At 45.1% G+C, this 19,961-nt stretch overlaps 1 protein-coding gene across 1 annotated transcript in view; it reads left to right on the top strand.

The window, feature by feature from the left end:
* Positions 1-19,961, top strand: part of LOC144781835 (sulfotransferase 6B1-like) — a 439,392-nt gene that overhangs the window by 332,205 nt on the left and 87,226 nt on the right. Inside the window, exon 5 of the mRNA XM_078660865.1 lies at positions 8,037-8,131. Coding sequence (XP_078516991.1) covers positions 8,037-8,131 — 95 coding nt within the window. The remainder of the gene's footprint in view (positions 1-8,036; positions 8,132-19,961) is intronic.

The following is a 19,961-nucleotide window of genomic DNA, read 5'->3' as shown; positions in this document are numbered from 1 at the left end:
ACTCCGTTTGATCAACCAGAAAAGTTGCAAAAGTATCGTAGTATTTGGCAATTCGCCCTCACCAATTTGCCATCATACACCATCAAGAGGTCACAGCCTGTGTCGCGACTGTTAAAAAGACACCTTATGATCCTCCCTAGGAGCAAGGTCCTCCACCAATTTCTAACCGCTCCAGCTAGAAACCGCCATATACTTACCCTTCGCAGTAACCCTGCGAAATACCTTTCATAACCGCAGTTCCAACGTCCGAGTGTGTAACCCCACACCCCAAGCGGCCACATTGAGGATTAGCAGCAGAGACCACCGCACTAGTAAAGTCTCGTGAATACTGTGACCTACGCAAAGCCGCTCCTGCTTCGCAATGTTGATAAAGAAAAACTAGGACCTGCCCAATGAACAGGTCCGCCACCAAATTTTAACCGCTCCGGTCAAAACCGCCATATACTTACCCTTCGCAGGAGCCCTGCTGATACCTTTTGTCTCTGCAGTTGTTACAAGCCACCCCCATTGAATCAGAGTCATAGTCCACTTGAGGGTGGCAGGTGGATGACGGGGTTCCCTCTTGACGCTGCACGCTGTGGCCACTTAGCTCCTCCGTCTTCTTCCATAACCAAGCCCGTCCGAAGCAAGTCAAGGACGATGGAAATGCCGTCCTAGTGTGTCCTTGAGGTTTGATAGACTGCCATTATTGTAGTACTACCCTTTACCTGTGTTCTGCACTCTTTGGTAACCTGCACATAACTGTCCTTCTTGTAACACAGTTGTCTACCACCCGCTTTTGCTTGCTGACAATACCTGCGCCATTGCCACCACTGCCTATGTCATGTGCATTCCCATGGTTGGGCGCCCCCAACCCACTGCAGCAGTATACCACCACTTGTACGTAGTACACCTTGTAACCTGCTCATAAAACAATTTGTCCCTTATGTAATGCACTGCTTGCTAACCCCTGTACCCCGTTCTATCACGACCGTCACCCCGCCCCAATCAATGCCACCCTCGCTTCTGCCAGTTGTTCAGCTGCAATGCTCCCCCACATCTCCAGTCATATGCCTTCTCTATGTATATATAGCTAACTCTAATCACTAGTATATGCAATAGACCTTTATAATATCTACCCTGCCTGTGGACACTTAGAGTAGATCCATATGTATCTCCTCCTTATGTGACTTTACATCTTGTACATTTGCAATAATAAAGTTTTTTTTTTTTTTTATATATACCTGTATGTAACACATGTAATCGAAATTCCCTACATTTCTCAACCAGTTCCCCTGCAAAGCGCTCAGACACCCTCGGACCAAGCTCGCGCCACACCACATTGCACAAATAAAGAAAGAAATAATGAATCACTGTTCCCCCTGTGAAGCACTCCGGCTTCCCTTGACAAAGTCTGCACCGTACAAAAACACACAATTAAATTATTAAATAGCGACACACCGCCCTGCCTGCAGAAACGCTCTCACCGCCTGCCTCGCCTAAAAACTCCTGCCTCCTATGCCTGTAAACTCCCATGGCGCCTCTCCCCTGACTAAACTCCTACGCAGCAATCTACGCGCGCGCCCTGTCCTAACGCGTCATTGCTCCGGGTCCGTCCACCCGGGCGAAAATCCGCGGGGGGAGACTGCTTCGCTCTGCTCCCCCCGAGGATCGCATTGGTTTACACGTCGGCACCAGATGCATGTAGTGACGTGAGCTAGCAGAACGTATGGTCTTCTGCCAGTGAGGAGAATATGAATTATTGTGATACTTCTCTAACCAGGGACATCAAAACGAAGGTTTCCCAAGCGTAATTCTTGAAGTTTTAGACCATTCTGGAAGTTTTAACTAAGCCATGGCACTTGGGGATACTATGCTAAGAGAAGAGATGCTGTACATAAGCTTTTTTCTGCGATTAGTCACAAAACCACCTGTTTTATTATTGATATAAATGTTTAATTTCATATTTTTTCATTTATGTGTAATTTTAATTCAATATCATAATGCCCGTAACCCTTTTGGCTCAGTGAGTGGAAAAACATTGGCAGAGCTGACCACGAGGGAGACAGCGGACCCTCTGACCCACTTTTTGAACTGGCTAAAAGTTGTTGGAGGCAAGCGGGGAGAGCACCTTGACCCTGGGCTTGTTGCAGTTCCGCCGGAACACCAAGGCGGACTCCAAGTCCCAGGATCCTTCACCTGCCACCACCTGGCCCGGGAGCAAGCCGCGCCCCTACCTCCCAGCAGCCCAGGACAAGGGCCCTCAGAGGCCTAAAGAGGCTGGGCTGGGCCATGGATTTTGGTTCCTGTATTGCGTAGCTGACCCTCGTCATTACGGTTTGAGTGAGAGCGTCATTTTTTTCATATCATTTGTGTGGTCGCTCAGGGTAAGGAGTGGAAATACTCCAAATCAGTGTATTGTGTACCAATCTCCTCTACCTCTGCACTACATCAGATCCCCTAAAGGCTTTTATTTGTAACCTTTGAAGATGAAGAAATCCACTATAGGCAAAACACCTCCTGCTGTAGCGACACTAGATAACTATCTAGTGAAAGTAGTGACTAAAATAAATAGTGAACGACGAAAATCACTAGGTCAGGGAAACAATCCCCTCACAATGCCTATTTCGCCTACGGCGTTATCTCTCTCAACTCAGTGTGATAGTAGTGATGCTGCCCCAAATGATTCAGTAAATATGGCAGATTCTGCACTCCTACCCACAGATTTATCGCAGATTTTGGTTAACACGGGTGATTTAAATGATGCTCAAGCTGAGCGCTCTACGGCACCGGTAACACAGAGAGTGCTGAGGTCCCGCAAGCACACGCAGATTAAACGGGGGGGGTGGCCGAACCATCAATAAAAGAGCTGACCCGCCACTCGTTAGTGTGGAAAATATAAATGAGGTAGCAACTAATAATGCCATGATTAAATTAGATACAGAGCAATTTGATTGCCTGATTGGCATTATGGAGGCGAAAATCACCAAGTTAATAAAACCTTTAATGGCCAAAATTGTCACTCTGTCTGCAGAAATTGTGAAATTAAGCAGTCTCCTGGGACCTCGTATTGATAGAGCTGATAAAACTGTTGAAAAGGATCTGAGGGTTATTAAAGAGTCAACAAAGCTCACAAATGAGGGGCCCTGTACAGTAGAAAAAGCAGGCCCTGTACCCCTGAAAACTGCATGCAAAAATATACCACTTGCAACATGTCTAGGGAGTAAAAGAGGGACGGCAGAAGGAAAGACTGGTTGCACTGTTAGTGCACAGCCAGACCTACCCCCTGAATGTGCCCCGTTTGTCGCAGTGTTGACAAATGTACCACCCTTTACAGAGGCTGGTTACCTAAATAAGCAAGAATCCCACGAATCTCTAAAAAATAAAACTGTTTCGTGGCTAAATAGAGAGTGTGGGTTTCCAGTAGCTTTATCACATGAGATATTAACCACCAGGAGAGTCGCATTGATAGGCGATTGTGTCATTATAAACTTCAGTAATCCACTCCTTGTTAACAATGCTTTGCTAAGAGCTTCCTCGCTGCCACGGTCCGATCAGGGCATTACACTTCGCTCACTGGGGTACTTTTATAGACACTTAACTCAGCAGCCCGTTACCGATTTATGTAGGGGCAGAGAAATTGGCACCGAAGGGTCTACCAGCCGTGGGGTTCCCACATTCAATCGATACCAGCCCCTGAGTGATCTAGATTCAAATGACTGACTTGAATACGGCCGGGACCATTCCATACCTGTTGTTGAAGCTCCTCCATTGGCTGTGGAGGAGGAACGTGGGTTAAATGGAATTCCAGCAAGTATTTGTGGGGGTGGAAACCTCAATGTTACGAATACTGTAGGGGTCGGTCAAGCTGGTTGTTTTGATGGTACGGTGGTAGAGAGGGCCCCACGTCTAGGAACGAGGGTCCTCAGCTGGAACATCGCTGGGTTGAAGAGCAAAGAAAACTACATAAAGTGGAGGGAGTGTTTGACTGACTGTGATATCATTGGGCTCCAGGAAACTTGGGACACAAGGAACACCTTTTTCTTGGATGGATATGTGGCCTTCTGGTCGGCAGCAGTCCCGTCCCCCATGGGGAGGACGAAGGGGGGTCTCTTAACCCTTATTTCACTTAAACTAGAGGGGACTTATACTAAAGTGGAGACAGGTACACCACACTGCCTAGCTGTGGAAATTCTTACTGAATCCTCTGGGAATTGGCTTATTGTCAACTTTTATAACTCATTTGAAAAGTGTATTTTAAATGAACATTTAGTCAGTCTATATGATTTTTTGGAGCTGTATAATGTTAACAGTACCATTTGTTATTCGGTTATTGTGCTTGGAGATTTTAATGTTCACCGTTGTAATGGTAACTGTTTTGTATGGGATAGTCTAGGTCCAGAGAACCAAGATCATACTCATTTTGAACACACCCCCCAGGGTTTGTACTTGGAAGATTTGGTGGCAAGCAATGATTTGATTTACCCTACCAAGTCTACAGGAGACATCCCAACTTATAAAGGAAGAGGTCCCGGTTCAACAATTGATTATATTTTTGTGAGTGTAAATATAGCAAGTAGTGTCAGCCAGTATAAAGTGAGCTGGTCTACCTATGGTGATCATAACCTTGTCAGGGTGTCTCTGACAGACGATCTAAAAAAAACAGTCAAATCCAACCAGACAGCTGGAATCCATGATATAAGACCTATCGATCAAGCTCGACGCCTGAAATGGTGCCGAGTGGTACCGTTAGATTTCAGGGAAAATTTGATGGGAAAAGTTGGGGAAGATATGACCACCTGTTTGAAAGATGATGTCATAGGGGACGAGGTCCTATTGGCCTATGGCAGAATATGCACTCAGGTTGATAGTGACCTTAAAAAAAAGTAAAGGGGCAACCCAGGATCGGATGGTTTGATCACAACTGTTCAATAGCCCACCGGAAGTTGATGGTAGCTCTGAAAGCCGTTACGCCTGACAAAGCGGAAATTGCTGCCCTTAGGAACACTTATAAAAAAGTACAAAAAAAGCAAAGAAATTAAATTAGGGAGGAAGCCTGGAACGAGCTTTTATCAATAGATGTAATAAAAACAGTGCCACATTTTGGTCTGTGGTGAATAAGCCCTTTTTTCAGAATAAAAGCAATAGTGAGCTTGATTGCAGTATCCAGGAAAAAGAATGGCACAGTCATTTTAAACAAGTTTATGATGGAAATGAGATGCTGGAAGGCCCAGTTTTAAACATGGAGAATTATTCTTTGTCCTTTACAGAGTTAGAGGTAACACAGGCCATTATGCAAATGACGAGTAATAAGGCCCCAGGGCCGGATGGAGTCCCGGCAGATCTTTTTAAATCTGATGTAAAAACCTGGTCGAAGATTTTATACAATGTCTTTGTAAATGCCTGTCAATTGGGCTTGCCCTCTACATGGGCAAGATCTGTCATCATACCCATATATAAGAAGGGAAATAGAAGTCATCCGTGCTGTTATCGCCCGATATCCCTAATCGATTCCTCGGTGAAAGTGCTTGGTAGGGTGGTCCTTGGCCAACTGACTGGTTGGCTGGAGGAATCTGGAACGTTGTCTGTGGCCCAGTATGGCTTCAGAAAAGGGATGGGCACCACAGATCAATGTTTAAATTTGCAATTACTAATAGGTAAATATACGGTGGCAAAGAAAGGCCCACTATTGGTAGCCTTTATGGACCTCTCCTCGGCTTTCGACCGAGTAAATAGGTCGAAGCTGTGGTCCATGCTCCTAACCTGTGGAGTAGACAAAAACATAGTCTATTTCCTAGCTGACCTGCACAGGGATTTATCTGCAACGTTGAGGTATGACCAACAGGGTAACTGTACGGAAGACATACCCATATCTAATGGAGTTAGGCAGGGGTGCATTTTGGCGCCCCTGCTTTTTACATTATATATTAATAACCTAGATATGGCCCTAATTGCCTCCTGTAAAGATATTCCTCGTGCAGGGAAACGCCTGATTCCCGCACTTTTATATGCGGATGATGCCGCCCTCCTAGCAAGGACGGCAGTGGGACTTCAGTTAATGTTAGACTCTTTCTCTGTCTTTATGAAATCATTAGATTTGAGTGTAAATTTCGCAAAATCACATATAATGGTTTTTGGGCAGAAATCATCAAAAGTTAAAACGTTTTATTGCGAGGGACACATATTAACCAGGGTGACGTCATTCCCTTACCTGGGTGTACTATTTGATGACCAAGGATCCTGGGTAACCCAAATCACAGCGAAAAAAATCGTATTGATAAGGGCTACCCTGGCTGTATTGGGTTTCGCCAGAAAGTTAGGAGCCAGACCAATGCAGGCCCTCATCCAAATATACAGAGCCAAGTGCATTTCAGTAGCTATATATGGGGCCGAGCTGTGGGGCATTAAAAACACAAAGAACATACAGAAGGTTGAATAAAGGTTTTTAAAGAACCTTTTATCTGTCCCCAAGACAACAGCTAATTACATTGTCCATCAGGAGATTGGAATTGGCTTTGTTGAAGACGCCATTGCTGTGGCTCCTCTATTGAAATGGATAGCCACCTGGTTAAACCCTGACTTAGTGCTTAACCACATTATTCTGAAAGACTGTATGTCACTCGACCGCGGGCTGAGTATACCCTGGCTCAAATATATTCAGAAGCTTGCAGGTAAACTGGGTCGTCCTGAACTATATCACTCCCCAGAAACTTTAGTGAAGGGAGATATAAAATGGTCTAAGGAAATGTACTTGCGCATAGCCACCATGAATAGGGAACAGAGAGAGCTGGTAAAGGTGACAGTAAGGGCCCACCAGCTATGTAAAACAACACTATCCATTGAACCGTAGATTCAGATTTAACCAATTTCATTTTCTTTTTGGTAATCAGAAAGGTTGGAAGAGGGCAGACGACCTTGGCCCCTGTACTTGCGATAATTTTTCGCAACAAGACATTATACATTTCCTCTTTTTCTGTGAACACCTCATTGTCATTAGGAAACGTTTTATTCTCCCAATTCTAAGAAACAAGGGCTTCGTGCAAGTGAGACAAGCCCTTCTCCATTTGCAAATGTTGCCTGATGTCTGGGAAACTTTTATCATCGCTAATTTTTTATCAGCAGCTGTAAGAATCTTGAGAAAATTAACTTAAACACTATATCATGTACATTCCCTTTTAAATATCATGTGTAAAATGAAATAGTTTTTAATGGTTTTAAATGATTGATTTTATACATATTTATGAGTCTTGATTGTGTTTAATGGATTAGGTTTTTACAACTGTTTATATATATTGTTTTTTCTTGCTTTTATGGTTTGCTCATAAACCGAATAAAGATATTTCACTGACTGACTGGCTCTTTTTTATATTCTCAGCATTTTTTTAAATGAAATAAAAATGTTATGAATGGGTAAGATTTTTGAGTAACTTTGATTAAATGCATCTGAAATTATCGTAAAGTTTTAAAAAATCAGAGTAATCTGCATCTGCGTTTGTGGTGTGGGTGAGGTGTACCCCTGAAATATTATACCACAGCTCTACCCACCCAGTGGCTGGATAGTTGGATAGTTACATAAATAGCAGTGAACCAATGAGCATGAATATACCGCTACCTGTTAGGGGAAAATCTTTGGGAGAACATTACAACAGTGAGACTATGCTAGAGAGCTTTTTCGAGAACAGTCATTCGGAAATAACCAAATTCACATTTTGCTTAACTATATGCAGCAGAATTATAAACAAAATACGAACATGATGAGACATCCATTTTGCAGAAAATGGCTTTGAGGCCTAACTGAGATCTAGTTAGCATAAGCCAGGAAAACACACTTTAAAGAGTCACAGCGAAATCAATGGCAATAGTATCATTTATCATACTTGTGTGATATCAAATGTAAATTAATATTCTGCACACTGTTAATAATGTACATTTTTGATTAATGCACAACAACTCCCCAAATGGTCGTCTCAATCTAAATGGAATGTGACAATAATCATGACCGTTTTATTTTCTGAAAAGTAATCTAATGTTCTTTTTTTCTGTACTCGAACTTTCAGTTTTATGGGGTTCGTATTTTAAGCATGCAGTGACCTGGAACAAGCACATGGATAATCCTAACGTGATGGTGGTGACCTATGAAGAGCTAAAGGCGGTGAGGACCAGAGCTTTTATCTTAGTTTGTGTTTGTCTTGCACCAATGTTCACCACATGTGTATGCAGTGTGAAATCACATGTATACCGAATACGTGCAGACATTTTTAAAAGGTGACCATACACCTTCTGGCTGAAGGAAATGTTATAGATTACATTAACTAAACAGTTTAGTGCTTTAGCTCAAAATACGAATCACTAACAAACCCTCTATTTGTGATTGCCTGTGTAGGAGTTTCTCTAGAGCTACAGTATACTTGCGTGTATTTGAATTATGAGTAAAGCTCATTGATATCTTTCACTTTTTTCATCTGGCTCTGCACTTGCTCCATACAGGTAAGAGGCCAGCGGAGAGAAAAATGACAAATTATGCCGAAATATTGGTCTGGCAAAGGTTCCTGAGCTCTAAAATTAAATGTAAATTGAAATACCTCATTACTACTCTAGGCATATCATGAAGAATATATTTGTTTGCCCAATTTTTGCATAGGAGCATGCAGGTTCAAATAACAAAATGTATTCACAGGAGGCACAGTGTACTAAAAGCAAGGTCACAATTCAATCAGTGTTTGTGCACACTGATAGGACTTCAACTTGGCCTTCATTTTGCATTGCAACTAATGTACTAATCTGTTGCATCAAAAAAAATGTGGATTTGCTGGAGTTCAAAGTAATTCCAATGATACAACCTAAGGAACAATTATTAAGCAGTAGACATTTTGCGAACCCCTGTGAATGCCTTTGAACACAGGAACTAACACATGCAAGAGGCATTAGACCATCATTCCTGTGTTTGCACTCGCTGTATGAAAACCTTTCTTTTAGGTTCAGTCAATCAGACGGGCCAGCTGTTTGGTTGAACCATCCCTTTTTTGGGCTTTACAAGAGCACACTCATTGCTTAACAGTGGTTGGGCGTTATTGTCCCTATCATTTCCTTGTCCATCTTGTATTTGCTCCTCCCCAGGAGCATATTCACTTTACTTGTGTCCTTCTGCTGCTTATTTTTATGAAACTACTTTTTAGGTCTCGCCTGACCCAGCGCATGCGCTGGACTGGCGAGACTTTTAGTAAGGGCTTCAAAAAATGCTACCATGGCCGGCCTACAGCTTGGGTGCATGTGCTCGGGCGCGCGCTTATGAGCAGAGGCGCCATATGGCTTTCCTCGTCATGCTCATTAAGCGCATTGCTTGCTGCGCTTGATCCCGATCACTTTCGCGGCCGCTTTGCTGTTCTCCGTGAGCTTGATCGTGATCATTTTCACTCGCGGGCCGCATGGCTGTGTCACTTTCACGGCCGCGTGTCCAATGCTTGTTAAGTGTTAGCCCCACCTTCATTGGTTGACCTGTTCCCATACCCCGAAATTCGGGTCAAATTGCGTCCCTGATAACCACTGAAATTCGCACTTCTTTACCCGCACTCCATTCATTACTTACGTGAAAATCTCAGAAAAAGCACATCTTTAGTCAGTCACATGACAGTCCTCTAGAATACATCAGCTAATTACGACATTCATTGAAAACAAATCATACCTGGGTATCACCAGAGCAGGAGGAGTAAAAAGACGTAATAGGCGGGGACTTAATTTCCAGCCGATCACTTTGAGAAGATTTCTTCTGGTCTGAGTGACGTTTGTTCAGCAGACCAATAGGGATGCCGTTGAAGCCGGAAGCCGCTGGTTGTTGTTATTGCTAGGTTGTGCTTGAGTGGGAAAAGGAAGGAAGTGGTGCTGTTGGTGTTTTGGTTTGACAGTATTTTCACATGAGAATCACAACACCAGAAGGCGTTAGTTTTCACCTCTCACCAACCCGCTCGGGTCTCCAGTGCTGCCGTCGATCATGCCCTGCCCCTGCAGAAACTAGCGGTGCTGGATCCGGCCGCTTGTAGTGCTTCTTTATGTGGTGGGTCTGCTTGTTGCCATCCCATTGTTTGTCTGGGAGATGAACAAGATGAAGGCAAGAGCGGTAGTTCCCAGAGTGGCACGCTGTACCACAGATTTACCTGAGCGCAGGTAACCTGTTCTACCCCGCACTTACTACTCAATAAAAGTTACATATCTTTTATTGTAAACCAGCACTTGATGGTCTCATGGAAACCGTTGTCTTTCACTTTAACTTTCGCGGCCGCTTATATATTCCCAGTGAGCCATTTCACGGTCGCTTGTATATCGTTTCCTTTTTCATCCCCTTTCATTCATGCTCTAAGTTTCCGCTTTCCTTGTCTACTTTTCACCCCCTCTCATTTCTTTCCAATCCACTCCTCGCTCTTGTAACCTATTTTAAAAGTCTTTCTTCCCCCCTACATTTATCCATCCCTCCTTTCTTCATCCTGTAGATTCCGTTCCTTAAGACGTCCAGAATCCGCATTCAAACACGGTAGTAGTATACTCCAAAATCTGAGTGGATGTGTCAGGAAGGGCCATATGCAGGGAATCTCTCCAATGGCTGTGCCAGTTCAGTATCGCATAATATACAAATCCCGCCGGCCATCGCCCTCACATCTGACACATGTGTCTTTTTCCACAGCCGTTTACCTCAATTAAAGCTTTAATAAATAATAATAATCCACATTTGTAAAGCGCGAACCATCACCCGTTAGGGTCTCTAGGCCCTGAGGGCCGTCGGGAGGATTAAGCAAGCTATTGACCAGAGTCACATGGTGCTGGGCTAATCTGCTGCCGGCCCCGGGGATGGAACCATGATCCCCAGATTCCGGAGTCAGTCACCCTGGCCGCGGCGCCACGCCTCTCCCTTCCAAAGGCGAGACCTATTGGCTATGCCAATGCTTGTTCTTCAATATCACATATAAACCTCAAAATAAATTACTTCAGGATATGTGCTGTACAAAACTTTCTCCTGTGTTGGATTCCATAACCCATAATGTGGCTCATGTACAAGAGCAACCCAGGCCACCCAAAGGCATACATGGCAACATGTTGAATGTAGTAAGAGGGCGATTTTGAAAAACAAATCCGGGGGGAGTGAGGGGCTGATTTTCCCTATTGACATACATTGAAGAGTAGGAGATTTTAGCAAGAGACCCCCAAAGTAAAGCCATTTTGGGCTTCAAATATTGCGATTCTCCTACCTGAATCTGGTCTGCTGGAATGTATGCAAAGGGTGCACCTAACAACTGACGTCTCACTATTGGCATTGTTGTCGGTGGGGGGGGGGCAAGAATGTTTCTAAATACATGTTTGAAAACTATCACTCTATAAAAATACTTAATGCACTGACATATTCTTATGTACTAAGGTGAGACGGTTCTGTATGTAAATGAGTTTTCAAAAAAAATTATTTTGAGGAGAATTTGCCGTATTTTTACACATTATATTTTTACAGGTTTGCTGCAAGATGTCTTTAAAAGTTTAGGCCGTTCCTAAAATTAAGCAGACAGGACGCCCTAATGACTTCCTTTCTTTAAGTTTTTTAAAACTGTGTGCCTGGTTATTTAACATTTTGTGCTTCACACAGGTTTATAGGATGAATCCCATCAGTGTATGGCTGTGTGTGGAGCTGTGATGCACGGCCCTTTGTTTGGGATGTGCAGCGCTGGGAACGTCTTGGGGAAGTAGATCCACACGGGAAGAAAGTTGGAGGAAAATGAGGAGACAGAACCAATCCCCTTCATATATACCCTCCGTGGTATAGACAGTGTCCCCTTTAATTTCAATTAAAATTGGTAGATTTAATACGTAAAAATGAGCAGGAAACTTACGGGGTTGTTATAAACATCAACAGAGGAGTACAATTTTCTTTACATTTTCAGATTCAGGTCTCACTGCTTCTTTGCACTGTTATTCTAATGGGAACACAAACCAAAAATAGATTTTTCAGAGAGTAAATATGGGCAAAGTAGCGTGACAGCTAATTCACCATCAGGTGTGTGTGGAGGAATGTCCTAGCTCTGGCACCCAATAGATCACCGAACCCCATTTAATGTATTTCCCTAATAAGCCGGTGCTGTTGCTGCACAACCTCGCCCTATTGCGTGCTCCTTGACAGCGCAGCTGCAAAACCCAAATCCGGGGACCCGCAGCTAACTACAGAGTGGGTCTATATTTCTCAATGGTGCCATGTGCTGTCAGGAAATGGTGCCCAGATGTCACCAATTACCGCCTCATCCGTCAGTCTCTCTTGATGCATCACTTCCTGAGGAGGGGCCTCCAGCCCCGCCGACGGGCTGCACAGCGGGGTTCAGAAGAAGCAGGGAAGCACAGAGAGGAGCAAACAGGGTGAATGGTAGGAGACTTCTAGGAAGTGATGGTTACATTTAGGCTTTGTAGGGATGTCTCGATGGTGTGATTGCTTTATATGACGCGCAGTCCCCCTTTGCTTGCTTACTTGATGTGGCATGCGCGCTGAGAGCAAAAGCCCAAAGCCTCTACCAGAGGTGAGCCTCAAAGCACTTACACTACCACCCTGTCAAGAGAAAACAACCACATTCTTGTATCTTTACGAGATTCTACATCAGCCAGTCTCCAGCAGCAAATGGCGGCCAGTCACATATTGGTAAAAATAAATATACGCGTGCCGGAAAACGCAACATGCTGCTGGGTGTAAGGAGTGGGTCGAATGTGAGGGAGTTCCTCCCCACCTGGACCAAGCTGGCAGCTGTCCCTCGGAATGCCAACGTTGTTTGATGATGTCTGTGTTGGTTTTCCAAATGATTAAGGCATACATCGTTGAACTTATACTTATACATCGTTGTAATTATGCTTCTTAAAAAACAAAAAACTTTTGCGGCTGTGAATCTGAAACCATGATTTCAAGATAAATACATACCTCTTTGGGCAGGATGTCGGTCAGTGTACGCCGTTGTGTTTTTATCACATTTCTGTTGATATTAGGTGTAATGTTTTTGAAGCCAAACATTTGTTGGCTTCAAAAACCAAAGTTCTTTGCTAGGGGCTAATTTCTACATCTCTGGACCACGGAGGGGGTCCTATGCCCGTGACTCTCTCCGCTTGTGTTGGCTGCCCCTGGGGTTGCCTTAGCCCACCCGGACTACATCTCCCAGGCTCCCTTGAGTGGTGCACACCACCGACGTCACTCTTAAGCACCCGGAGGCGCTTAAATCAGCTCGGCGCCTCCCGCGGCGCGGGGCGCTATTGTACTCACCGCTGGCCAGAGTCCTTGCTGGGGGCTAATTTCTACATCTTTGGACAACGGAGGGGCTCCTACGCCCGTGACTCCCTCCGCTTGTGTTGGCTGCTCGTGGGGTTGCCTTGGGCCCCCCGGACTACATCTCCCAGGCTCCCTTGAGTGGCGCACACCACCGACGTCTCTCTTAAGCTCCCTGAGGCGCTTAAATCAGCTCGGCGCTTAAATCAGCTCGGCGCCTCCCACTGCGCGGGGCGCTATTGTACTCACCGCTGGCCAGAGTCCTTGCTGGGGGCTAATTTCTACATCTCTGGACCATGGAGGGGGTCCAACACCGGTGACTCTCTCCGCTTCTGTTGGCTGCCCGTGGGGTTGCCTTGGGCCCCCCGGACTACATCTTCCAGGCTCCCTTGAGTGGGGCACAACACCGACGTCACTCTTAAGCGCCCGGAGGTGTTTAAATCAGCTCAGCGCTTAAATCAGCTCGGCGCCTCCCGTGGCGCGGGGCGCTATTGTACTCAACGCTTGCCAGAGTCCTTGCTGGGGGCTAATTTCTACATCTCTCGACCACGGAGGGGGTCCTACGCCCGTGACTCTCTCCGCTTCTGTTGGCTGCCCGTGGGGTTGCCTTGGGCCCCCTGGACTACATCGCCCAGGCTCCCTTGAGTGGCGCACAACACCGACGTCACTCTTAAGCGCCCGGAGGTGCTTAAATCAGCTCGGCGTATCCCAATGCTCGGGACGCACGCAGGCGGGCCCGTCCGCGCCCATCAGCGGCAGGCAGAGGCTGGGCTGGGGCCCCCCCTGTCATCTCAGCTATGGGACATAAGGTACTGTTCTAACACCATTTTGCGGGACCATTTGTGGCACTCATCAGGGGGCCATTGCCATTGCCAACACCATTTTCGGGGGAACTATTGGCAGCGAAAGTTGTGTTCTGATTAGCACGTTACTGCGATAGTTCGATTTTAATATTGACACGTACATAATGGGCAAGAGGAAATCAATGGAGGGTGGGGGGCAGCTGGGAACAAGAAAGGAAAAAAGGTTAAAAAAGCAAGCCATGCGGCTAATAATTGTGTCCTCGATAGAATAGAGTTAATAGTATCTGAATGTGAAGAGATTTTAGGGGGGGAAATGTAGTATCTGACTCTGGCACAGATCATCAGGAGTACGGATTGGATAATAACCCTCAACGTACAATTCCATCTATGTTTAGAAAACAGGTCCAACAAATTACAAATCCAATCCTCCACAGTTCTCCGGTAGAGGGTACTGAGAAACTTCCTCGACCTCCACCCTCCCCACCACTATTAAATCGAAATAATCTAGGGGTCACAAGTGACAATCGAGGTGACGAAAACCCCTCCCCAATTTCCTGTGCCAATAGATTTGCAGTATTGGAGCACTTGCCAGAGGGATTTGTACCCCTGACAAGGAATGAATGCAACTCTGCTGGCGCTGGTAATTTGGTGAATAGATGTGGTTGCAGGGATTCCGATGAGGGGCTGCGGCAGAAAGTGGAATCACTACAAAAAGAGGTGGACCTCTTAAGGAAAATGGTGGAAGCCTTAAATTGCAGGACCAAGCCTCCTATAACAGCTGTCATCCCATTGCCCCAGCCTTCCCCTTCCACATGTCTTCCCCATTGGAATAGTTCAGTAAGTGGTGTTTTTTCAGAGGGGGGTGGTGGGATTTCCTCTGGGTTGCGAGATCTAAGAAATGCCATTCCTCCTACGACCCCAGCCCTTAGTTTGAAAAAAGCCCATGCCGACTCATTAAAAGTATCTGGGGCTCGACACATTCCTTCTTCCTCTAGTACCCTGAGGCACCAGGTACAACCCCTTACGGATATGCCCATGAACTCTCGGGCAACAGTCTACATGGTGAAAGTTCCAAAACCCTCCTGTAGACAGGGGTATGAAAGCAGTGAGTCCCTTCGCAACAAGGCAACACACTGGTTGCGACATGTAAGGGGTTGCAGGTCCATAATTTGTGAGGGTATCCTTAGAGTGAGAAGGATTGCCTCGCGAAATTCTGAGCTATATTGCAGTTGAGTTAATGTTAACTGATGCAGCCCTTGCTGAGAATTTGTTGGCCTTGGAGTTTCGCACCTCCTCTCCAGGGCATTCTGCCATTCAGATTAGACACCTTCTACTTTGGGTATCATTGGGGGTGGCAGACCAAGAAAAAGAAGGGAGAAGGGGAGGGGAGGGGGGTCCGGCTTGAATAGGGTAGACTGACTAAAATCAAGGGACACCGATAATAACACTACCTTTCCAATCGCAGCAAGGTGTAGGGAGTCCAATGCCCTAGCTAACTCTCTACCTGCAGGAATCTCAAAGGCACAGGGTTTGGTTGCAGAAGATGCACAGGCAACGCCTGGTGCCATAAATAGTGTAGGAGTGGAGATCACGACTAACAGGACTAACTCAATAACTCTTAATATCCTCTTGTGGAATATAGCGGGGTTAGAGAAGAAATTACTGCTCCCCGAATGGAATAGATTTGTTGAAAAGTTTGAGGTATGTCTATTCCAGGAGACATGGAGCCTAACTCCTCTATATAAATCCGGCTACACTTCCAATTGTATCCCTGCAACTAGTTCAGGTAAAGGGCGTAGTTCAGGTAAAGGGCGCCCCTCTGGGGGATTGCAAATATGGAATCTTTTAAATGTGTTTAGGCTCCTTTGTATATCCTGGGCTCTTGTTTTTACTAGTTTGGACTAAGAATGATCCTTATCAAACAGCACTCCTAGGTATGAAAAGGAGTCCACCACCTTAATTTCATTGTCCATGACTGCCTTTTCATAGTGCCATTAAATGATACTAAAACACACAAGATGATGGACGGAATGTTGCACAATGGCAAAACATTCACCCCCAGTCACAGATCTGGGTTTAATCCATCATTATTTTGCTCACCAAGCCACCCCAGTTCAGACATGGCCATATGCAAATCAGTCTTGACCCTGTGCCTCATGGGAACAGTCCAGACCGAACTGCCAAGCCATGTCTTCCCTGGACCGGAATCAAGCATCCTAGGACCGGTTTCTGGCTATCAGCCGTCTTCAGCCAGGATAGCTTGACTCCAGTGGCTGGGTTCAAACTGGAATGGCATGGTGAGCAAAAAAACGATGGAATTAGGGCCAGATCTCTGTACTGGGGTGAATGTATGACATTGTTCTGCATTCTGTCCATCAACTGTTGTTGTTTTTTCATTAAATGATAGTGGCAGCATTTCTCTGCAGGATTGTTGTGATCCTTTCACATCCATTTTCATACCCAACCAAAAACACAAATGTACTCCACACCACGCAGTTCTACCCAGCACAATTCCACAACTAACAAATCCAAATCCAACCCACATAATTCCACTCCACACCACATACATCCACTACACTCCTAACCAAAACACTTGGGTAAGAGACATTGTCAATTACAACACCAATATCTCTAACTCTTTCAAATGTGAGACCTTTGCATTGCAAATCCTTCTTACTCTTGCAGCATATTTATATACCAATTTATCACCTGAAAGATTAAGTGATTTGCATAGAATCACAAGATGTTGCGCCTCCGAGGCTCGAACCAGGATTCCCAGCTATCAAGTCAGCTACTCCCCACATCCTTTCCACTCCGGTGTTATTTGTCAGGGAGCTCTTTCCTTCTACTGAACCATGATTGATAAAAACAGCTCTTTATCTATCACTTAGCTGAAACCGATGCATTCCCAAAGTATTTTTAAGGAATGCTTGCATGGTTGTTGGTCTGGCTTCCACTTTCCCCAGAATTTTATATTTACATCAGGCAGCCATGTTCAATAATCTATTAATGTGGTAGCACTCATTTTTCCTGACTAGATGCTGGTACAGTATAAAACGCCAATTTTTAATAAATACTGCCAGATTTATGCCTTTTATTGCCCACGACCACCAGCTACCCTGATTAGTTTCATGAAATAAGTGTGTGCAGTAGTAGATTAACATTCAAGGATGTCTGATGCACATTTGAAATTCCACAGAAAGTGGAAGCCAGCTAAACAACACTGCACGTATTCCTTAGTAAAGTCGTGCCTCGTCGGTCTCCTATCAAAGAAACTAAAACTACAAAACAGACGAGGTGCGACTTTCCTAAAGAATGCCTTGTGGTCGTTTGAATGCCCTGGGACACCCACTTCCATAGACAATAGCTTGTAGCTGGAAGCTACTGCTTGGGTTTGCAATGGGAAACGGCCTCTACAACGAAGCCGTTTCCACGAAATCCTTAACCACGCATGCAGTACCACGCATGAGTGGTTACCACGAAAGCCTTTACCACGCATACCTTTACTACGAGGTTTGTAGTAAAGGCATATGTGGTAAAGGTAAAAGTAAAAAAAGGGGGGCTTGGGGCGGTCTCCCCCCCCAAAAAAAAAATCTCACCTGAAGTCACGTCGGGTTATGTATTTAATCAGCGTCGTTTAAGAGAAATCGAAAAATAAACTTCCGCTTTTTCTTAACGACGTATGACGTCACCACGCAAGCTTTCGAGGTAAAGGTTATGCGTGTAAAACGAATTCCGTTGTAACGCATGCGTGGTAAAGGCATGCGTTGCAACGGAATTCGTTGTAACGTCATACATTCATTTGCAATAAGCTGGTCAGAGAGGTGACTTTGAAAGCCCAGGCCCAAGGAAGGTATATCTCACTTCCGCAGCTCCCCAAGGATAATTGTGGGCACAGTGGAACTTCAAGACTGAAGGAGGGTGGTGGAGAGAAAGAGATCAGGGAGGGAGGACAGAGAGGATGGATGGATGGAAAAAGATAAGTCAAGGAAAGAAAGGATGCAGGAAAGGTTTTCGCAATTTTGCAAGGAATGCTTTTGGTTCCCCAGTCGCGTCTTCTTGCAGTTGGGAACTTTGTGTAACGTTTTATTTTCCTATTCTACCCCATTCAAGTACTTATATTCCTAGTTATCTTAATTGACTAACAAATGCACCTACAGGCAGCAGAAAAACCGAAAATTAAAGAAAGTAGCAGATAACGTTCACGACACCTTCGTTTTTAGGGCGGGAAACAGAAAGAAATGCCAGGGTACGAGGCATCGGCGAAACTAAAAGTGGTGCTTTGTTGTAAACACAACAGACTGGTACCCTTGAAGAGTAAAAGGTCTAGAACATTAACAATTACAAGTTCAATCGCGTAACAGATTACGACTGGCCCCTGACAAAGGGGCGCGAGGTCCCGAAATGCATGTTGTACCTTGTGATAATTAGCCAAGACCCGTTTAGGCTGCAAGGAACAGACAGCACAGGAGATAGGCTGCTTTAAGACTATCAGACCTCCTCTCTTGTATGGGTGTGCTAAAGTGTCATGTCATTGCCAGTGGCTCAAAGTATGACCTGCATTACTGACCCTCAAGCCATCACTAATTCACACTTTGGGGCAGATGATTAGCCATTTTACTCAGGAGAGCACCCAGGAAATGTGAATCCCAAGGTACAGATTATTAGGCACAGCAAAACCAAAGACTACTCTCTCACGCAGTCTTAAGAAGGAAGTTCATACAAATAAGAGCAAGTCTCCCAATAAAATGCTAAAAACTAACCAGCATGCTCCCAGCACCCTCCCCCTTTTCCCCTTTTCCCCTTTCCCCCTACCCACTATGCAAGGTGGGTTATGGATGAGATAACAAGGGGGAGGGAAGAGACAAAATGTGAGAAGTATGTGGGGAGAGGACAACCGAGGGTGGGAGTGGGTGAGCCACATAGACAACAGAGGGTGGGCAACCACATGGACAATGAAAGGTGGGCAAAGGGGGAAGCACACAGACAATGGAGGGTGAGATGGGGGTAAAGCATACAGACAGGCAAAAGCAACACAAGGGTGGGTGAGGATAGAAACACTGAGTGACTGGGGGTCCAAAGCAACACAGTGGGTGTGGAAGATCTGAAGCTACACTGAGGGCGCTGGGTGGGGAACAGCAGAGAGGGCGCAAAAGGACAGCAAATGGGGGGGAAAAGAAGAAGGTTGCAACAGCTCTCAATAAGTGCTAAAGGAAGAGAAATATGTAGTGGTTGTTATTAGGGGCTGCGGAAGGGCATTATTAGGATACAGGTAAAGCGTCCCCAGGACTAAAGTACTAGCTGGGCAAATGATAGAAATGCTCTATTGCCCTCTTGCTTGAACACAACAGTCAAAGCAACCAAAAACCCTATTCGAAAGGACACTTCACTGATTTTTCATCTGAGAGAAGGAGATGCCAGCCACAAACCCACACCTTTTTCAAATCATGCATCTAAATGGTGGTGATGTTACAGTACACAGAAGCTACCACTATCTAAAACTACCTTCATAAGGGCAAGCAGTATATTAGAATTTTTCAAAGAAAAGTCAGAGCTCAAAAGAATTTTGGTGACCATTCTTTGGAACTAGGTAAAATCTAGAAAGGGTGAAATGTTGAGTCAGTTTTGCCCTGACCAGAGCCAATTCCTGAATGGCGCAACAGTTCTCTGCAGCGGACTCAACTCATTTAACCATATCAGGGCAACCCAAGGGCCTATTCACAAACTTCATTTTGTAGCACGTTTAGTAGTGTTGAATTAATAATACTCAAGTAGTACAACATTCAAACACTGACCTATGTGCGGAAGTCTCCGATTATCTTTTCTGTGTAAAGATCTCCACCCCGACTCAGAGATCTTCACACATATACTCCTGTATTTTATTAGTACATGTAGGAGGGACAGTA

The sequence above is a fragment of the Lissotriton helveticus genome, chromosome 9 (genome assembly GCF_964261635.1).
Source record: "Lissotriton helveticus chromosome 9, aLisHel1.1, whole genome shotgun sequence".
In the NCBI taxonomy this organism is placed as follows: Eukaryota; Metazoa; Chordata; class Amphibia; order Caudata; family Salamandridae; genus Lissotriton; species Lissotriton helveticus.
This window is presented reverse-complemented; position numbering and strand designations above follow the sequence as displayed.